Source organism: Chelon labrosus (genome assembly GCF_963514085.1).
Source record: "Chelon labrosus genome assembly, chromosome: 18".
NCBI classification, from domain to species: Eukaryota; Metazoa; Chordata; class Actinopteri; order Mugiliformes; family Mugilidae; genus Chelon; species Chelon labrosus.
Window position 1 is genome coordinate 22,708,576 of NC_140351.1, and position 20,338 is coordinate 22,728,913.

Consider the following 20,338-nt stretch of genomic DNA (forward strand, 5'->3'; position numbering starts at 1 on the left):
GGATCACCATGTTGTTTCACCAACCTATATCCAGAGCAGTTTCTGGTTCCAGTTCTACACTTGTTTCTTTTTGATATTTTGAATTGAATTGAATTGAAATTTCTGTAAAGTAGATTTTTGTAGATTGTAACACAGCATGTGTTCATTACCTTTATGAAACCATTTATATTGTATAATTTCCCCGTGTACTAAATGCTTTTGGTTTCTATACTGTATTCAAATCATCAGTGAATAGTAACATTAAAAAAGGTCATTTTGTGTTTTCATTTTTTTATTTTTTTTTAAGTGAGCACCTAATAATACTTTGTTTTCATTATACCATTAGAACACAGGTGAGTTGGTGCTTTTTAGGAAAATAAATACTGCTCTCTGTTTCCAGCTATTAAGATGTTTTATCTTTATGTGAACTTATGTGACTATATGGATGGACCCAATCTTGACAGTTGATGTAATGCAATAATGTTGCTTGTAGACTTATATTGCAACGTATAACGAAAAGGCAAAATCAACATGTATTTTGCAAACGAAATTAATTGTTTTCGTGTCGATTAATTAATATAAATCAACGACAAAGCCGCTTCTTCCAAAAGAGTGTACACGACGATTTCATTTCGAAGTAGCCTACGTAGCCTACTTCCTGTTCTGAGTCTCATGACTGGAGCGACTCTGTTGTCTCGTCCAGACAGTGGCTAAAGCAGTGGCATCGGAAATGCTTCTGCTAGGTGCCGATGCCACGGGAGCAGGGATAAGACCCAACCCATCATCAGTCTCTCTGTCTCCTCACTTTCTGGGAAGATATGGGATTGTCAGGACACGAACAGCGGAGGGTACTGTTTCCGTGACCGGAAAAAAAGGAGAGTCCAACAATAATGGCGGAGAAAAGGAAACTCCGAGGAACTGGAGTCTCGACTGGGCCGCTTTTCTTCTGATCGGGCTTTTACTGGTCATAAGTCCTGTAGATGGAGGTGAGTGATGCGTTTACTGACAGGAATCATGGAACAGTGTTCAGCAATAGCTAAAGCCATGCGGCTTCAGCCTTTTTTGCAGTCATTTTTTTTTTTTGGTCATTATTGGCAGCTTGCTTTGGGTGGAACTGTTATAAGCCTTTGCCTGCAGTGTTGCCAGATCAGATTGACAGTTTCCAGCCCAATCACATCTTAGAACGCGCCCAATACAATAACACCAACCCAAACCACGAAGTTGCCAGACACAACAAAGTAAGTTGCAAACTTAGTAATAATGTCAGCTGCACGTAAAAAGGTGCACTTTTAAGACATGTAGGCCTAATAAATTTCATTATTTACATCACAAATGACCCGTATGAGGACTACTTGCAAAACAATTTAAAACAAAAAAGAATATGCACAGAGTGCCTCTCCCTGCCTCTCTTTTTCTCCTCTCTCCCTCCCAGTGGCGGTTCTACATTGAATTGCGCCCCGGGCGAGACCACCTCTATCTTTCAGGGAGGAACAATTAGCTCCTTGGTTACTGCCTCCAATTATATGCTTGGCTTACTTTTGGTTGGTTAAACAATGTTTTGACACGAAATAGAGTTGTAGCAAATGGTAAATGTTCATCTTTGAAACTACCTACAGATATGAAATTTTCGTTGGCTAATTACAGGACCCAACGTGATGGAAATAAATAATAACTGAACTTGTAACAGTTTTGTTGCAAAGCACAATCTCATGGTGAAATTAGATCTGGTGTTTGTCAAGATGAATTACTGTTGTAATAAGCATTGCAAGCATCGTAGCAAAAAGGCTAACAAACGTTTACCACCAATTAACATTAGCCCTTCATTCATGACATGGATACTGTAATCATACAGAGAGAACATAGCATACCTTTATCTTTTCTTTTTCTGTCCATCTCTGTTTATTTGACACTCGACAATCAACAGATTTCCATCCTCCATCGCTGTCACTCACGACCAGAAGTCAAGACTAAACCAATTCACCTTGGTGACCACATAATCGTTTTGTATTACCTATTTTTATTTGGCCATTTCACACAATTCATAAAAACCAAAACGTGCAGGAATTATAGGCCTATTTATTATATTATGAATGAAATGTGCGTTACATGGAAGAAAGTGAAGGTGTTACTAACTTTTATACAGTGGACGCCCCCCCCCCCCCCCCCCCCCCCCCCCCCCCCCCCCCGTCCGTTCAATTTGGGAGAGACCCAGAGGTGAACTGTCCCCCGCGCCCTCCTCCCCTTTCCCTTTCTCACGCACAGCTTCTATGCACGGCACCTTCTCAGCAGCAGGGGCGCATGCAGCTGCAGGGGGAGACAATTTGCCAATTCCCCACACAGATATGACAGATAATAGAAAACCATGTAGCGGCGCAGATTTATTTGTTTATTTTATTTTTTTCTCGTGCCGCCCCCCTTGTGTCTTGAAAAAATGCCGCCCCGGGCGGCTGCCCGGTTCGCCCGTGCCTAAAACCGCTACTGCTCCCTCCCTCCCCCTCTTTTTCTCCTCGCTGCTTTCCACACCTGTGGTGCTGAAAGACTCACAACAACCTGGCCGTACAGCAGCTAATTGAGATTCCGAACACACAACCACGAAAAACTAGTTTTAAAATAAACAAGCAAATGCCATAGTATAAGTGGGCTACAAATCAGTCACAGTGCAGATAAGAAAAGGTGACATAAAAAATCATCTTACCTTTACGCAGAATCAGCGTCTTTCCATTAACCTGAACAATGTTAAGAACGAAGAACTTTTTACAGTCACTGGAAGCCAGGTCGGCTGGCTAATACATGGATGAATCAAACCTCCCCAACAACTGTCGGGGAGGTTTGAAAGTGTTGGACGTCAATCCGTTTCTGCTCAGGCCAGATATATATCGGTAACATGATATATCGGTAGTTTCGTCCAGATAGAGAGAATATGGAGACTCAACAACATCTTCCTTTAACTCCTCTCTGAAATGTGGTGCCCAGAACAGATGTGATAACAGCTGTAGGCCGCTCCCATCTCCTCTTGGAGTATATCTGACAAGTCCTGAACAGCATTGATGGAGTGTGGCAGGCAACGTAGGTTGCAATCCTAAATTCACGACGTTTTTGGTCATCTTTGACTGTGCCTTGTCCTACACCAGATCCCGTCGGTACAGCAAAAGATTTCACACTCGCGCACAGCGGGACTTGTGTTTTTTTGTGGCACCATTCAGATCATTAAGCTGAGCTCTTATTTCTGTGTTACAATGTTAGCTAGTCAGCCCTGGATAAATGTTAGCTAGCTGGCTAGGATTTGTTTGTCATAAACTAAGCTTTAGTGTTTACTTCATGAAAGTTAGCAAATATAATATTAATATCTCTCATTTGAATGGACAGACTGTCCTGTCATGGTCATAACTGACTGACTCCAGATCCTTTTATTCATATTATTATTATTATTTTTATTGTCAGGGCCGTTTCTAGCTTCGTGGGGGCCCTAAGCAAGATGCTGTTTGGGGGCCCCTAGTTTGTCAAACTATGATGAAGAGATTCCTAACACTTTTATGGATTCATGGAGTTTTATTGTCATTACACGCAGATACATTTTGCACTGAATGCAGTCATTTTGCACAGACTCCAGAAGTGCACAATTGTCATTTTCTATATTTATATTACTTACTTCCCTATTTTTTATACTTAGTTAGCTAATTTTGTTCTATTTTTTTTTTTTTTTTTTTTTTTTTTTTTTTTTTTACTTTTTATTTAAGTATTTTTTACACAAACACACACAATCAAAACAGACTTGGAAAGCGAAAAAAAAAGAAAAAAAAAAAAGGGGGGGTCAGTCCAAAGTCACTCCTGTGAAATCATGCTCATTGACAATAAAATCATAGAAAAACTGCGTCCGAGTGGTCCACCACAAATTCAGTCCATTTTCTCCATCTTCTGAGGAAAGCCTCTTCCTCTGACCTCAAGGAGTATGTGATTTTTTCCATATTATGAATGTCCTTCACTATATTCGTCCAGTGACCCAGAGTTGGAGGGTCAGGTTGATACCAGTTTTTTGATATGACCTTTTTACAAGCAATAAATAATATTTTACAGAGATACCAATCAGCTTTAGCTATGTTACTTTCTGTTAATACACCCAAATACAGCACTTTTACATCCAGTGGTACATCATACCCTAAAATCTTTTTAAGAGTTGACAGGAATTTGCTCCAATTTTGTTCTATTTTTATACTCTTACTTTAACTGTTTCTGCTTTGGCTTGTACCGGGACCAGGGTAACTAATTCCGTTCCACTTTGTGGTGAAGGTCCTCTTTGTCGCTTAACTAACTAATAACATAACTAATTACACAACAGGACAGGAATTTAACCAGATAGCATGGAATGAATAAGCCAGACACAAAGCTGAAAGGTTAAATGTATTTTATTGTGTGTTTCTCTCGGTGGGGCCTCTCAGCTGCTACTGAGAAGAGCCTGTCCTGGGAAGAGAAACGCATTGTAAGGCTTGTGTAGTGTTTCAGGGGAACAATTTGTATGTTTGCAAATCTGGTGGAATGTTTCTTACCTGTGCTGTGTCCTCAGGTGTTCAGCCTAAAAGAGGGCGCCGGAGGTCTGAACACCTTCTTAAAGGTCCCGAGAGAGTCCACTGTGATAATTAGATGGGGGGTTGACAACTGTAAGGGTCTGTTATGGTGAATGTTAGTTGAGTAAGGGTTTTATGAGATTTGTACTAGTAGAGGTATTCGGGGGAAATATATATGTTTTTATGTATGTTATTTAACCCAATATTGTATGGTGGATCTGGGGAGTGAACTCACCTGCTTAGTGGTAGGGCTTGAGTCATAATTGATAGCAGCCTACAAAAGGGAGCCCGTGCACACAGACAGGGTGGGTGTGTGTGATTGGCAGGGCTGTGACCCAGACCTCAGGCCACAGAAGGGGCATGATTTTCTTTTTTTAAATGGCTTTTTTTGTTTTGTCATGCATTTTCTGAGTGAAATAAACACTTGGTTGGTTTGCACCTCATCTCAGACTCAAGCTTCCTGTTTTAATCCAACTGCTACCAGGCCATCCTAACACACCTCATGTACCAACATGTGAGTAATGACAATAAAACTCCTCTTCATCATAGTTTGACAAACTAGGGGCCCCCAAACAGCATCTTGCTTAGGGCCCCCACGAAGCTAGAAATGGCCCTGCTTTTGAGTATGTTTATGTATTTTTTTATATCACAAAGTTTGGTGTAGAAATCAGCCTTACAATACAAGCAGTATGCCTGTGTATCAAGTACTATGAGACTCATAATCTACAGATTTGACGGTCCATTCTAGGCCCATTTTAACCAAAAGTGTATTTTTATCAAGCTTTTAGGATCAACCAATCACACCTCTTGAAATGATGACTCATACCTAGCAATGGGGTCAACCACACCTTCTCACTAAGATGTCAAATCAGTAGATTTATTTATAAAATGTAATCTCTATGAAGACTGTGGAATTATAAATAATATTTTACATAAAAATAAATAAATAGTAAGCTATACTTTAAAAAACAAAATGTGTGAAAACTCCCACTACCACAGTATTCACATGCTGATAGTTCTATTTATTTGCTTCCATTCATTTACCAAGCTGGTCATTTTTCATCCATTTGGTATTAACAAGGGTTAACAAGGGTTAAAATGGCTCATCTTCTTCTTCTATAACCGCTTATTCCTGTTAAGGGTCGCGGGGTCTGCTGGAGCCTATCCCAGCTGTCATCGGGTGAGAGGCGGGGTACACCCTGGACTGGTTTCCAGTCTATCACAGGTCTTAAAATGGCTCAGCTTTCATCAATTTCTGTGATTGCTAACCGGCCTAGAAGAAGCAGTGTTGCTTGGCGTTCAAATCTTCCACAAACCGAACAGCAGTGGAGAAGAAATGAAGTAGGAAACCCAACTGGACAGAGGAACAGTGTTTGCTTCTGGCTCAACTGGTCAATGAGAATAAAAGTGTTTAGAGACGTAGACTTGGCCCCACGTCATCACTGCTGCATTGTTGCATTTTTGCATTTTTCCTGTTGCTAAATACCTCAGTGTTGTGATGACTTTCATTTCCGGTGATGTTGCGATTGTAACAAGCTTGATTGTCATTCAGTGTTTGGAGAATATCTCTCCTGTCTCTTCTTTCAGCCATTTTCTCCTCTACTTAAGAAACTCCTAAGCCTCCTAAAAGTCCTCCTCCCTGCTCTTAACAGATCTCACCTTAGGAGCACTCTTAAGAGCTAAGATTCTTTAGGAATACCTTTTATCTACTAGGATCTACTCTTAACTTTGAGGGGAAATTCTTAGAAAACATCATGATTCTAAGAATTTTCTTAGAATTTGGCCAGTAGGAGCAACTCTTTGCGCTAAGAATCTTTAGGAATACGGGCCCTGATGTTTAACGCATATATGTTCCCATTTTCTTTGCAATCTGTGATAAATATTTGTGTTTATAAAGATGTTATTTCTTAAACTATGGCACATTAATAAGCTAATATCGGATTGTCAGTCTGGCCAAACTCAAACATTAAAGGTTTCTACTGTTTTATTTACTGGAAGGTCTCAGGTTAGCTGGCTCAGCTTTATTTCTCCTTTTTAACTCGTTTTTATTAAAGAAACAGGGTTTATTGGGTTATCGAAAAAATAACTATCTTTGTTTCTTCCTTCAATCTTGGGGCCTCTACCAGAGGTCTGGGAGCTTGAGGGTCCTGAGCAGTATCTTAGCTGTTCTTAGACACTCTTCTGGGCAGAGTTCTCAGATGTTGTCCCTGGAATCTGCTGGAGCCACTCTTCCAGTTTTGGGGTCACTGCTCCAAGTGTTCTTATCACCACAGGGACCACTGGTGCCTCCACCTTCCACATCTTTTGTAGCTGTCCTCTCAGCCCTTAGTATTTTCTCAAGCTTCTCGTGTTCCTTCTTCCTGATGTTGCTATCACTCAGGATTGCTACATCTACCACTAAGGCCCTGTTGTGCTGTTTGTCCACTGCTAATGTCCAGTTGGTTAGCCATCACCAGCTTGTCATTTTGTATCTGGAAGTCCCACAGGTGCCATTTCAACCATGGGACTTCCAGTCCAGGAACATCTGTGCAGATGTTCCTGTGCACTATTCCAGCAACATGGTTATGGTCTTCCATGTATGCCCTGCCTACTAGCATCCTAAACCTTACTGTTATGTGCTGGATTGTCTCAGGGATGTCTTGCACAGCCTGCACCTTGGGTCCCTCCTGGTGTGGTAGATCCTGGCTCCTGTTCCTGTGCTGCCATGATTAGTGCCTCTGTGCTGTCTTTCAGTCCAGCCTTTTCCAGCCACTGGTAGAATTTATGGATATCAGCCACTTCTGTTGTCTGTAACCAACATGTAGCATCAGAAGACTTTGCTTATTCTCTACCTTTGAAAACAAAGAACATGTCTTCAAATGAAAACCTTACCTACAAAGTTATAGAGGAAAGTTGATGTTTATCCTGAATGAAATCTCAAAGTGGATCTCTTTATCTGATGTTTCAGAAACTGAAGTGTCCTGTGTTTTCATGGAAAGATGCATTTTACCGTGCAGTTTCCAGTTTGGCCGTGAAGTAGTCATCCACTGGTTTCAGCTGAAAGCTGGAAACCTTCGTGTCCACTCGTTCTACAACAACCAAGATGAGCTTGGACACCAGGACCAGAACTTCAGAGGCAGGACATCACTGTTCAAGGAGCAGATCTCCAGAGGAAACGCCTCACTGCAGCTGACAGGAGTGAAGGTTCAGGACCAGGGAAGATACCAGTGTTACACCAGCACCACACATGGAAACAAAGAGTCATTGAGCTACATGAAAGTGGACGGTATGAGACAGTAACACCATCAGGTTGTTTGTGTTTTGTGCAGATCATTTCTAAATGGAACAATTGTGTTGCCATGTTGGTCAATTTTCCCAGCTCCAGTTCCCATTTTGTGTATTGTTGTATTGTGTTGTATTGTGAACTCTTTTTCCAGCTCCAGTCCATGAAGTGAACATTGATCAGGTAGGAAACAGGATCACCTGCAGCTCTAACTGGATCTACCCTGAACCTGAACTCACCTGGTCCACCAGACCTCCATCCAAAGAGACCTTCAAGAACACAACCACAGTCCAGCAGACTGAACAGCAGCTTTACAACATCAGCAGTTCTCTGATACTTTCAGACAGTGACAATGATCTGGTCTACAGCTGCACCATCAGCACTCAGAGAAACAAGAGGAGAGCTACTTTATTTAAACCAAGTAAGTATTTTAAGAAGACACCAGTCTTTACAAACTCATCTACTGTATTTCTTTTTCAGCTAAATCAATGTTTTTTCCTGTTTCTTAAATAATATATCAATACACAGTAGCAGTGTAACACCTGGTTGACTCAAACTAACCTAAAGGCACTAAGTATCATTAAGCCAGTATTAAAAACTGTATCTATGCTGACCAAACTGGGTCAGTGTTAATGCATTCATTTTAGTGGTGTCCCATGCCCCAATCAGGAACTAGAAAGTCAGTTTTGTTTGTACTTCTTCAGCAACTGCAACAACAATCACTTTAAGCAGTTACCAAATGGATCTCATTTGGAGATGAGGCATAAAAGAATATTCATACCACCTCTTAATTTTGTGTGTCCCAATATGTGTTTCTGTATGTTTGATCAGTTTATCAGTTTTTATGTTTTATGATTTCAGCTTCTATCAGTGGATCAAAAGCTGAAACAACAATCTCCTGCTCTGCCTCCAACACTTCTTTGACAAACTTCAGCCTCGTTTGGAGATTCAACCACAGTCAGATCATCCTGAACAGGACCAGGACTGATGTCTCCTCCACAGTGTCAGAGGAGTGGAGGCAGCAGGTGAAGAATGTATCAGAGTCAGGCAGCCTCACACTACAGGACTTGTCTTCAAATCAGGATGGAATATACACGTGTGAACTCAGGGATGATGAGGAGACACTAAGATCTGACACCATAGTGAGAATTGGGAATGATCACGGTAAAGTGGCAGAACTAACAACTCTCAGTCTCTGTTATTAAAGATCCAGTTGCTTTCTGTAAAATCTGTGTGACCTTAAAGTCATTGTGAAGTGCTAGAGACCCTTGAATCAACTGACTCTTTCTCTGTTTCAGGGAATACAACCAGTACGAGAGGATTTATAGGTGGGATGGTTGCAGCCATTGTCACTGCAGCAGCAGCACTAACTGGCGTGGTACTGTGCCTTCAAAAGAAAACAGGTAGAATGGCATTCTGCCATCACTCTTGTGTCTTCTATGTTGGTGATAGAAAAATATTGGGTTTAGTTACTAGGTTTAGTAAACAGGTTATATTCATGCACGATTTAGTACCTTGTTTTGTAGAAAACCTATTAGTTCAAGGAGAGTGCAGGAGGCCTGAGGCCTTGGTGCCATCTCAAGGAAGATACTCCCTCCTTCTGGAGAATAGATAACATGTTTGTTGCTAGCCAGTATGATGTGTTAGCCTGGCTGACGCGACTGCACATCTCAATGAGATGCTGGTCTGGAAACTACGTGTTTATTTTCTCGTATTTGAGGCGTGGTTTTACAAATGCCTAGAGCTGTTTATTGGGCGCTACGAATGTCTATCAAATGCGCCTGGTAATTCCCATGCTGCCTTGCGCGCGATTCATAGCCAAAGCCTGTTGGTAGCAGAGCAAACACATCCTTCTTGGCAGTGAAGTCTTTCAACGCCAAACGTTGCTCTTTTTTAAAATAAACTTGCGTTCTAAGCTACTTAAAACACTGTCTAAGGCTGCATCGAACGGTAACGTTAGGTCCGCTGCAATGTTGGATTAACACACTACAAGCTTCGGTGTCGCGCATAGACGTCGTCATCGTCTTGCTGCCCCCCCCGTTCTGTGATTGGTTCCCTATCTCAGGCAAAAATATGGGCGATGGTTTCCAGACTGCTTTTGCAGCGAGAATGAAATCGCGCGCAAAGCAGTATGGGAACACCCAGGCTAATGATGTGTACTGAAGATAATCTAGCATTGAGTACAAATACTGTGTCATTTCTCTGTTCTTGGAGCTCCTCTCTGATAACCTTGTGTAGTGTGAGATCCTGTGCACTGCTTGAATAAAGAGACGCTGACTTCGAGATCCTTATTGCAAGAATGGTGATTCCTTTTTTCACCTCACATAATTTGGTCCTTCGAGCCGGATCCCTGGTGCCATCCTTTTCCTTCTCCAAACCAGGGAATGTAAAGACCGTGCACGGCATAACTAAAATCTTTATCTGTGAATTCAGAATAAGGCATTGCACGGAAGGACGAGGGACGGGTTGGTAATGGGATCAGACAAAGGTGAGAAGTGAGTTAAAAAATAAAAAAGGTTCAATATAGTTTTCTCTTCTTAGCAATTAAAAGAGGTTATAAAAGAACCTATGAGAGAGTGAAGGCCTATAAACAGTACTGAGTTGTGTAAGACCTACTGAGAATAGGACGTAGGCATTGGTTTTTAGATATTCCAAAAAGTGCAAAAAGTTCGTTGGGAGTATTGTAGGGCTGGGTGATATGGACCAAAAGTCATATCCCGATATATTCAGGCTGAATGTTGATATACGATATACAGTTGAAACCAGATGTTTACATACACTGTGTTAAAAGACACGTAAACATTTTTTCCTCACTGAAGTTAAATCAGACTAAACCTCTCCTGTTTTAGGTCAGTTAGGATTACCCAAACGCCTTTTCAGATCTGCCCACAAATTTTCTATGGGATTGAGATCGGGGCTTTGTGATGGCCACTCCAAAACATTGATTTTGTTGTCCTTAAGCCACTTTGTAACTACTTTGGCAGTATGCTTAGGGTCATTGTCTATGTGGAAGACCCATTTGCGCCCAAGCTTTAACTTCCTGGCTGATGTCTTGAGATGTTGCTTCAATATTTCCACATAATGTTCTTTCCCCATGATGCCGTCTATTTTATGAAGTGCACCAGTTCCTCATGCAGCAAAATAGGCCCATAACATGATGCTACCACCCCCATACTTCACAGTTGGGATGGTGTTCTCAGGCTTACAAGCTTCCCCCTTTTCCTCCAAATGTAACGATGGTCATTATGGCCTAACAAATTCACACAATCTTCATACTACAGTTTGTGCCACTGTTTTAGGTGGCGAAAAAGATTTGTAGTGCTTCCACCCCTGACTGCAACTTGTTAATGGCACTCCCTACACATAACCAGGAGTTGCGTTAACCGAATATTATCCGTCATTGACCGTTTTTTTAAAACTGTGATGGAAAAATCTGAAGGCCATCTGTCATTTTGACAGATTGCAACTCACGCCCCTGACCACTTGGTGGAGAGTGACATTATTAATTGGCTCTTGTCTCTAATCGCAGTTTGCGCTCCAAACACCGCATAACTTTTATCAGTGCACAATTTCCTGGTACACTGATTATACTGATGCACACGTCAGCGCTCGGCTAACCATAGACATATATACAATATATATGTATATATGTCTCTGTCTATGCTGCTAACGGTTACCAAAATGGAGGAATTGGATAAAAGCACGTTGCTAGGTTTGATGAGTTTTTGTCCAAATTGTGCAAAATAAAAGAGCATACCACCGAAGCACTTCAACCCTACGGTACCATCTAAGAGCTGTTAGCGCTAGCAGTCCCGGTCCCAGTACGGACAAGACGTGTCAGGAGCCCAAACTTTTTTTTTCCCTACCATTTGAAGTCAATACTGTCAATACTGAAAAAAGTACTTAAAGTTAATGAATTTTTAATGAAAATTAATTGATGTTGAATTGCATTATTATCATTTAAAAAAAAAATTAAAGTGAAGGGTAAAAATAGATTATGATGGGATTTTTATGACCCTGTCAGTCAAAATGACAGACAACGAAAAAGTCTAGCGCAACCTCTCCATATAATGTAATTTTGTTGCTCATCTCATACTTTGAATCTGAACCATCTCCAAATTACTGAGCCGCTGTTTCTTTTACTAACCAATTTCTCCTCCGTACACTCCGCAGACGTCTCCTCTTTCTGTCCTCTTCTTTCATGCACAGAGGAGGGGTGAGTTCGCGGGGAGCAGTGCAGAGAGCTCCGGGTCAGCAGCTTGACTGGAGCAAGGATCACAGCGCAAATTTTAGTTTTTTACTGAAAATTATTCAGTTTAGTGTCTCATTGCACTCTGAAATGAAAGCAAAAGAACAAATAAGCAATTTGAGTTGAAAAATAAATCATGGAATCAATTTATGGACCAAAATGTATTCTAAACTTTTGACTCATCAATGTAGCCACCTTTGACAGATATAACAGCTGAACACATTCATGGCATTCTTTCTACAATAGAAATCAAATATTCTTCAGAAAGTTCTTCCAAGTCTGTTGCAGAAGTTCCCATAAATGTGTGGCACTTGTAGGTTGCTTGGCTTTCACTCTTCTGTCCAGTTCATCCCAAGCCAGCTCGATGGGGTTTAAGTCTGGACACTGTGCTGGCCACTCCATGTTTTCAAGCTAACCATCTTGTTCTTTTTTCCTGAGGTAGTTCTGGCATAGCTTGGACTTGTGTTTTGGGTCATTATCTTGCTGTAGGATGAACCTCTGACCAACTAGGCGCATACCAGAGGGTATTGCATGGCGCTGCAGAATGCTGTGGTAGCCGTTTTGGTTCAGGGTGCCTCTCACTCTGTACAAGTCACCGACCCTGGATCCAGCAAAACAGCCCCAGACCATCACACTTCCTCCTCCATGTTTGACAGTTGATGTCACACACTGTGGAACCATCCTCTCGCCTACTCGACAGCGTACAAAGATCCTGCGTGATGAACCAAAGATTTGAAATTTTGATTCATCAGTCCATAATACCTTCTTCCAGTCTTCAGTAGTCCAATGGCGGTGTTTCATGGCCTAGGCGAGCCTCTTTGTCTTATTCTGACATCTTAGCAATGGCTTTCTTGTTGCAACTTGTCCTGTAGTTCGAAGTCTTCTCTTCACAGTTGAAACTGAGACTTGCTTACTACGACCACTATTAAGCTGTGCTTGAAGCTGTTGTCCTGTGAGCCGCCTATCACGCAAGACGTTAACTCTCAGAAACTTGTCCTCTGATTCAGTTGAGGCTTTGGGTCTGCCAGACCTCTTCCTGTCAGAGTTTCCCCCAGTTTCTGAGTGCCTTTTGATGGTGAAGAAAACTGTACTCACTGACACCTTGACTTTGTTTACAATTTCCCTGTAGGAAAGACCTACATTTTTAAGTGTTATGATGGTCTCTCTTCCATTGTTGCCTTTTTCTCACCATTTTTGTAGCAACACACTACTTTCTGCAGTACAATCAGGGCCTTTTCTAGCTTCGTGGGGGCCCTAAGCAAGATTCTGTTTGGGAGCCCCTAGTTTGTCAAACTATGATGAAGAGATTCCTAACCCTTAGATGGATTCAAGGAGTTTTATTGTCATTACACACATGTTGCTACATGAGGTGGAACGAAATTAGTTACCCTGGTCCCGGTGCAAGCCAAAGCAGAAACGGTAAAAGTACAAGTATAAAAATAGAATAAAATTAGCTAACTAAGTATAAAAATAGGCAAGTAAGTAATATAAATATAGAAAATGACAATTGTGCACTACTGGAGTCTGTGCAAAATGACTGCATTCAGTGCAAAATGTATCTGTGGTTGGTTGTCGGGGTATGATATAAGATGCCTCAATCTATTACACTTCATGAGCATCTTAAGTTGAGCCACACAGGCAAGTTAAACTGATAAAAAAATATAATACAAGGAAAACAACAATCCTCTATATGTCAATAAAAAAAAAAAAACTAAAAAAACAGATTTTCAGTGTTTATAAAAATGTTTCCTTTAAATAAGAAAATACAACAAACCATTTATTTTAAAGTGCAACAATGAAAACAAAAAAAAAAACACTAAAAATAATGCTGATTTAACATCACAGTCACTTCTCAGCATAACACCTAATGTACTTATGTGATGTTCCTGGAGCTTCCTGGTCGGGAAGTTCAGAAGATCCCTCTGGCTCAACGTCTGGAGCTCCAAAATATTTTAGAATTGCTCCTGCAAAGACAAGGTTCCTTAGGTTATCAAGCGAAATAGATCATTAGCACATATTCCTGTTTTATAACTGCAGTGATGTTGCTGTAATACAGACAATTAAAATGAATCTGTTTTTATATCAAACATTGTGATGTACAGTGTACCCAAGTACAAAGTTGTCACTTTTAAGAGTTTTCTGCATTCATTTACACATAGGATTAGTGAAAGAAATAAAGCTAAGATGAATGATCCACTGACACAATAGTCTAAAACAAACACAATGCCTCACTTAAAAGACAAACCTTTAACATATTTATTTAAATTACAAAACCGTAGCACACTTCTAATTAAAGGACTATAAAACACACACTAAACTTTGTAAATTAATCCTAAGCAATGCTAAAATAATGTTAAGTGTCAAATATCTGAGAGACCACTGACACTGACCCCCTCCCGACAACCAACCACAGATACATTTTGCACTGAATGCAGTCATTTTGCACAGACTCCAGTAGTGCACAATTGTCATTTTCTATATTTATATTACTTACTTGCCTGTTTTTTTTTATACTTAGTTAGCTAATTTTATTCTATTTTTATACTCGTACTTTTACTCTGCTTTGGCTTGCACCGGGACCAGGGTCACTAATTTTGTTCCACCTCATGTAGCAACATGTGTGTAATGACAATAAAACTCCTTGAATCCATCTAAGGGTTAGGAATCTCTTCATCATAGTTTGACAAACTAGGGGCCCCCAAACAGCATCTTGCTTAGGGCCCCCACGAAGCTAGAAACGGCCCTGACAATAAAAATAATAATAATAATATGAATAAAGGGATCTGGAGTCAGTCAGTTATGACCATGACAGGACAGTCTGTCCATTCACATGAGACTTATTAATTTTATATTTGCTAACTTTAATGAAGTAGACACTAAAGCTTAGTTTACGACGAACAAATCCTGCCAGCTAGCTAACATGTATTGAGGGCTGGCTAGCTAACATTTATTCAGGGCTGGCTCGCTAACATTTATCCAGGGCTAGCAGGGCAAATAAACAAGGTTGCTAAACGTTTCACCTCCCCCTATCCAGCCCACATCACCAACAAATGCCATACCTTTATCTTCTGACCGTTTTTCTTCCTCCGTTTCCTTTTTCTGAGATAACTTCTTTTTGATGTCATTACTGTATTTGTTTTGTTTAATATTCTCGGTAACGGGAATGATGAGTAGCTGTCAATCATGCCCATCATACCTGTCGGCGGCCCGCTAAGTCACTCACTTTGCGACAGTGCGGTCCAACGAACAGTGTTGGGCAAGTTACTTCAAAAACGTAATACATTATGTATTACTTGTTACTGTCATTTCAACTGTAATTCATTACATTATAATATTTCTGTCTCTGAATTGTAAGGCATTACACTACTACTGCATTACTTTTACGTTACTTTCCCCAAAATAACTGGAAATATATACTATACTTATTCTAAATGTATCTTATTATGCTCCTAGGCTTAATGCTAACAACAGAAGAATGTAATAGGTGCGCAGTGATGGCTCGTAATGCAATACTAAAGAACAATCATAGCCAGAATTTATTTAAAAACAGACCTTTAATTGCTTTGTCTCCGCTTTCGTCCTCAGTTTGCTTTCTTTTCACTAACTTAATGTTAGCGTGGCACCGCTCTAGATATTTCGTTGGATTACTCGTGCTATTTCGCGACGTAGATAGATCTTTTGGTTTTGCACATAAAGTGCACTTAACTATGCTCCTCATATCTTTGTCTCTAACAAACTGAAAATAATGACAGTATGTCCATCTCGAAAATGTACCGTCCGATGCCGAACTTGCCTCAGCCGTAGTCATCTTTTACCAGTAACGTAACACAGGAAGAAACGTTCTACAATTTGCACGGAATTTTTCTCCTCTGCTGGTCTCGCGGTGTTATTGGCGATAGTATAAAAACAAGACACCACTTAATTCCGGCTTAAAATGCATTGTAACGCGCGTTACCGACCTTTGTACCAACTAAAATATCACCCAATTTTTTTTGGAATGCCTTATATTACCGCGTTACAGCAAAAAGCAATACATTACAGTAATTACATTACTTTTGTAACGCGTTACTCCCAACACTGCCAATGAATATAACGCAATATTGGCTTGGGGGCCCTAAGCATTCGCCTAGTTTGCCTATAGCAAGAAACAGCTCTGAGTACAATACTGTTCACCTGATGCTCATGAGGGTCTGGTACCACAGTGTGTTCCAACCAGAGGTTGCGCTAGACTTTTTCGTTGTCTGTCACTTTGACTGACAGGGTCATAAAAATACCGTCATAATCTATTTTTACCCGTCACTTTAATTTTTTAAAATGATAACAGTGACATATTCAATAGCAATCAATACTCAATCATTTAATTAATATTCATAATATTCAATATAAATTCATTAAATGTTAAAAAAACACGACACAGCTTTTTCCCGTTCTCGGACCGGGACTGCTAGCACTAACAGCTCCGGCGGTTTCTGTGCTTACTGCAACACGCTTTGCATTTAGATGGCACCGGGTTGAAGTGCTTCGGTGGTATGCTATGCTAACTCTTTTCTGCACAATTTGCACAAAACTCCACTTTTATCAAGGCTTCCTAAAATAAAATTTGCCTTCCATCAATCCTAGCAACGTGCTTTCATCCGATTCCTCCGTTAGCCGAGCTCGACGTCTGCATCAGTGTAATCGGTGTACCAGGAAATCGTTCACTGACAAAAGTTCCGAGATGTTTGGAATGTAAACTGCGAGTAGAGACAAGAGCCAATTAATAATGTCACTCGCCACCAAGTGGTCAGGGGTGTGAGTTGCAATCTATCAAAGTAACATATTGCCTTCAGATTTTTCCGTCACACAAAAACGGTCAATGATGGAAAATATTCAGTTAACGCAACCCCTGGTTCCATCACTGCTTTTATGAAGACAGAGGGAGTTGTAAGTAACCAAGAAAATCTGGAACACCTGTAGGAATTAGTAGCACCAGCTTTCAAGGCTGATTCAACCTTCATTGCTGCACAACAGCTTTAAATTGTTAACCCACTTCGTGTTCCCTGAAAGAGGCCTTTTTGTATAATTCTGACATGTACATTATTTTTCAGATTTGGGTAACCAAACCTTTTTTTTTTTAACCTCTGGCTGTTCAGTACTTACCTTTGTACCATTTCAAGCTATTAATTGGACTTGCACGACTTGAATTGCAATAAATAACTGGAAAAATTAGGGTGTTCTAAAACTTTTGACCGGTAGTGTATATCGATATATGCGATATAGTCTAATTCCATATTGCATTAAAAAATATATCAATATAAAAAATATAAAAAAAAAAAATATATCAATATATTTTTTATATCGATATCTCGCCCAGCCCTAGAGTATTGAGAAGGTGTGTAAGGGAGATGAGAAGAGGCAAGAAAAAGAGGGAAGCAGGCATCCCATTCCAGTGGAATGAAAATCAAGCACGGGGGCAAGGCCAGACTTAGAGCGGCCTACCAAAGGGGAGATGACTGGAGCCAAATTGACAGAGTAGTGTAGGAAGAAGATGAGTCGATAATTCAGTATGAGGCCAGACTGAGAGAAGCGTATGACCGACACAGGGGAGTTCCATCAATGGCGCTCCCAATCCACGTTATGAGTCTCAATTAAGATCTGATGAGGGGATTAAGACCTGATATCACTGGCTGGATAAAAAAACATTAGGTGAGATGGGAAAACGCTACACTTGTTAACATCATCTCACATGGTAAACATGCAGAGAAAGAGGTAGCAAATAAAAAGAAAAAAGCAGGATTAAAGAAAAGTGATGTGTTCTATGGTGCATGTGATGAGCAGAGTGATGATGATATTTGTTCCTTTTCCTCTGCTGTGACTTTTTACAGTGAAGGAGGAGACTTCTGCTGCTACCGCTGTGGAGGGCCGGGACATATGCCCCATGACTGCAGAGCTAAAACACAGGGGGGCTGGCATGGGCACGGTGGCTGGCGGGGACGAGGAGGTCGGGGAGGCGGCAGGCGAGGCGGACGTGGAAGCTTCCATCACATGACTTTGACCAGAACATGACTTTGACAAATACCACGACCCACACGCGCCATGGGCCATAACACTCCATAACCGCATTGTGCTTGACCACCTTATTGCCTGAACTGCTGGCTATCGGGATTCGGCCATACTACCTGCCTCGGGAATTCTCGCATGTTATCGCGATAACTGCGTACCCCCCCCCGTGCCCACCAAGACAGTGCGGTGTTATTCAAATAACAAACCCTGGGTGACCCCTGAGCTGAAAGCCCTCCTCAACGAGAAGAAGAGGGTCTTCAGATCTGGAGACAAGGAGGAACTTAAGAGGACTCAGAGCGAACTCAAAAAGAAAATGAATGAGGGCAAGGACATCTACAGGAGGAAAGTGGAAGACCAACTCCAGAAGAAAAACACCAGGGAGGTCTGGAGAGGGCTGAAGACTATTTCAGGTTCAAACGGGGTCATTGGGAACAGCTCAGAACCTGGAGAAAGAGGGCGGGCAGACGAACTTAATCTTTTCTTCAACAGATTTGACTCCAGAGTGAGAGTCATGTTTTTTGACTTCTCCAGTGCCTTTAACACAATACAACCCTTGCTGCCTAAGGGGAAACTAGAGGGAGCAGGGGTAAACAGCCAGCTGACTGCATGGACGATCGACTACCTCACCAACAGACCTCGGTATGTGAGGCTTCATGGCTGTGTGTCTGATGAGGTGCTCTGCAGCACAGGAGCTCCACAAGGAACAGTACTCTCTCCATTCCTCTTCTCCATCTACACCTCAGACTTCCGCAACAACACAGACAGCTGCCGCATCCAGAAGTTCTCGGACGATACAGCCATCGTTGGACGGGTAACAGACGGGAACGACCTGGAATACAGGAAGGTGGTCGAGGACTTTGTCGACTGGTGTGAACGCAGTCACCTTCACATCAACGCCACCAAGACAAAGGAGATGGTGATTAACTTCCAAAGGAAGGCAGCACACACAGCGCCGGTGAACATCCAGGGATTGGATATCAACATCGTGGATGGCTATAAATACCTGGGTGTTCACCTGAACAATAAACTGGACTGGTCAGACAACACCAATGTCCTATACAAGAAGGGACAAAGTCGCCTCCACCTGCTGAGGAGACTGAGGTCCTTTGGAGTGTTTGGACGCTGCTCAGGACCTTTTATGACACTGTGGTTGCATCGGCAACCTTCTACGCTGTGGTCTGCTGGTGTGGCGGAGTCACAGAGAGGGACAAGAATAGACTGGGCAAACTAATCAAGAGGGCCAGCTCCATCCTGGGCTGTCCTCTGGATTCAGTGGAGCAGGTGGGGGAGAGGAGGATGTTGGCTAAACTGTCCAACATCAGGAACAACCCCTCTCATCCCCTGTATGAGACAGTTGGGATTTTAGGAAGATCTTTCAGCCAAAGACTGCTGCACCCACAGTGCAAGAAGGAACGCTTCCGGAGGTCTTTTGTCCCCTCAGCAGTCAGACTCTTCAACATCAGCATTTCCTAACTCTTCTGCTGCTGAGCTGCTGAGCTTCTTTTCAGGACTTATGCACAGTGTACAGTATATATAACCATCATCTCACTCCTTCTATTTGCATATACGTGGTAATTTAACTCCTATTGGAGTTTGTTGTTGTTTTTATTCATGATATTCATGAATGTCAACATATATGTATATTTATCCTCCTTTGACACTTTAACTCCTCAATCCAAATTGGTTGTTTCAACTCAGACCAGACACTGTGAATCTCTCTGATGCAATATGTAAATATTTTTTGTACATAACATATTTGTCTGCCGTATACTATTCTTATTTTATTCTATTTTTTATATCTTCTGCATCTTGCACTGTTGTTTCCTGCCGCTGTAACACCCTAATTTCCCCACGGGGATGAATAAAGTCTTATCTTATCTTATCTTATCTTATCTTATTTATGACAGTTTCCCAGCATCACCTCTAAGGCCTCGTCCACACGTACGAAAACGATCTTTTCCCTCTCCGTTTTCGATCATCGTTTCAAGAAATATCCACACAGATCCGTTTCAGCACGACCGAAAACGCTACTTCATATTCCAGGCCTATAGGTGGCGCTGTTTCAGTTTCAGAAAATCACCAAAAACGGAGAGGAAGAGGCGGAGCATGCGCACAAATCTTGAGCGCTGTTTACAGGAGCATGATATTTTGCCCTAGTAACCCTAATAGGCTCAATATCGTCTCCAGCATGAAAACTAGCATGTAGTCCGCCATTGTTGTTGATGTTGTTACGAGACGTCTCAC

General features: G+C 41.4%; 1 protein-coding gene across 2 annotated transcripts; it reads left to right on the plus strand.

Moving 5' to 3' along the window:
- The first annotated feature begins 692 nt into the window (after positions 1-692).
- LOC311503889 (uncharacterized protein) lies at positions 693-18,110 on the plus strand. 2 transcript variants are annotated; one of them, XM_084566795.1, is made up of 6 exons: positions 693-965; positions 7,489-7,806; positions 7,958-8,224; positions 8,665-8,967; positions 9,102-9,206; positions 17,917-18,110. In XM_084566795.1, the coding sequence occupies exons 1-6, from the start codon at positions 710-712 to the stop codon at positions 18,078-18,080; spliced, it is 1,413 nt and encodes a 470-aa protein (XP_084422921.1). In that variant the 5' UTR covers positions 693-709; the 3' UTR covers positions 18,081-18,110. The 2 variants fall into 2 exon arrangements, with proteins under 2 accessions (XP_084422921.1, XP_084422920.1); XM_084566794.1 differs by lacking the exon at positions 17,917-18,110 and having other exon boundaries at positions 9,102-9,748.
- Positions 18,111-20,338: the final 2,228 nt, after the last annotated feature.

What these genes read in the sequence shown, in the direction of transcription:
- LOC311503889 (XM_084566794.1), top strand. Translation starts at nt 710, where the DNA reads ATGCTTCTGCTAGGTGCCGATGCCACGGGAGCAGGGATAAGACCCAAC. An exon ending in CATAAGTCCTGTAGATGGAG is followed by an intron (nt 966 to 7,488) that starts GTGAGTGATGCG and finishes CTGATGTTTCAG; the next exon opens with AAACTGAAGTGTCCTGTGTT. An exon ending in AGCTACTTTATTTAAACCAA is followed by an intron (nt 8,225 to 8,664) that starts GTAAGTATTTTA and finishes TTATGATTTCAG; the next exon opens with CTTCTATCAGTGGATCAAAA.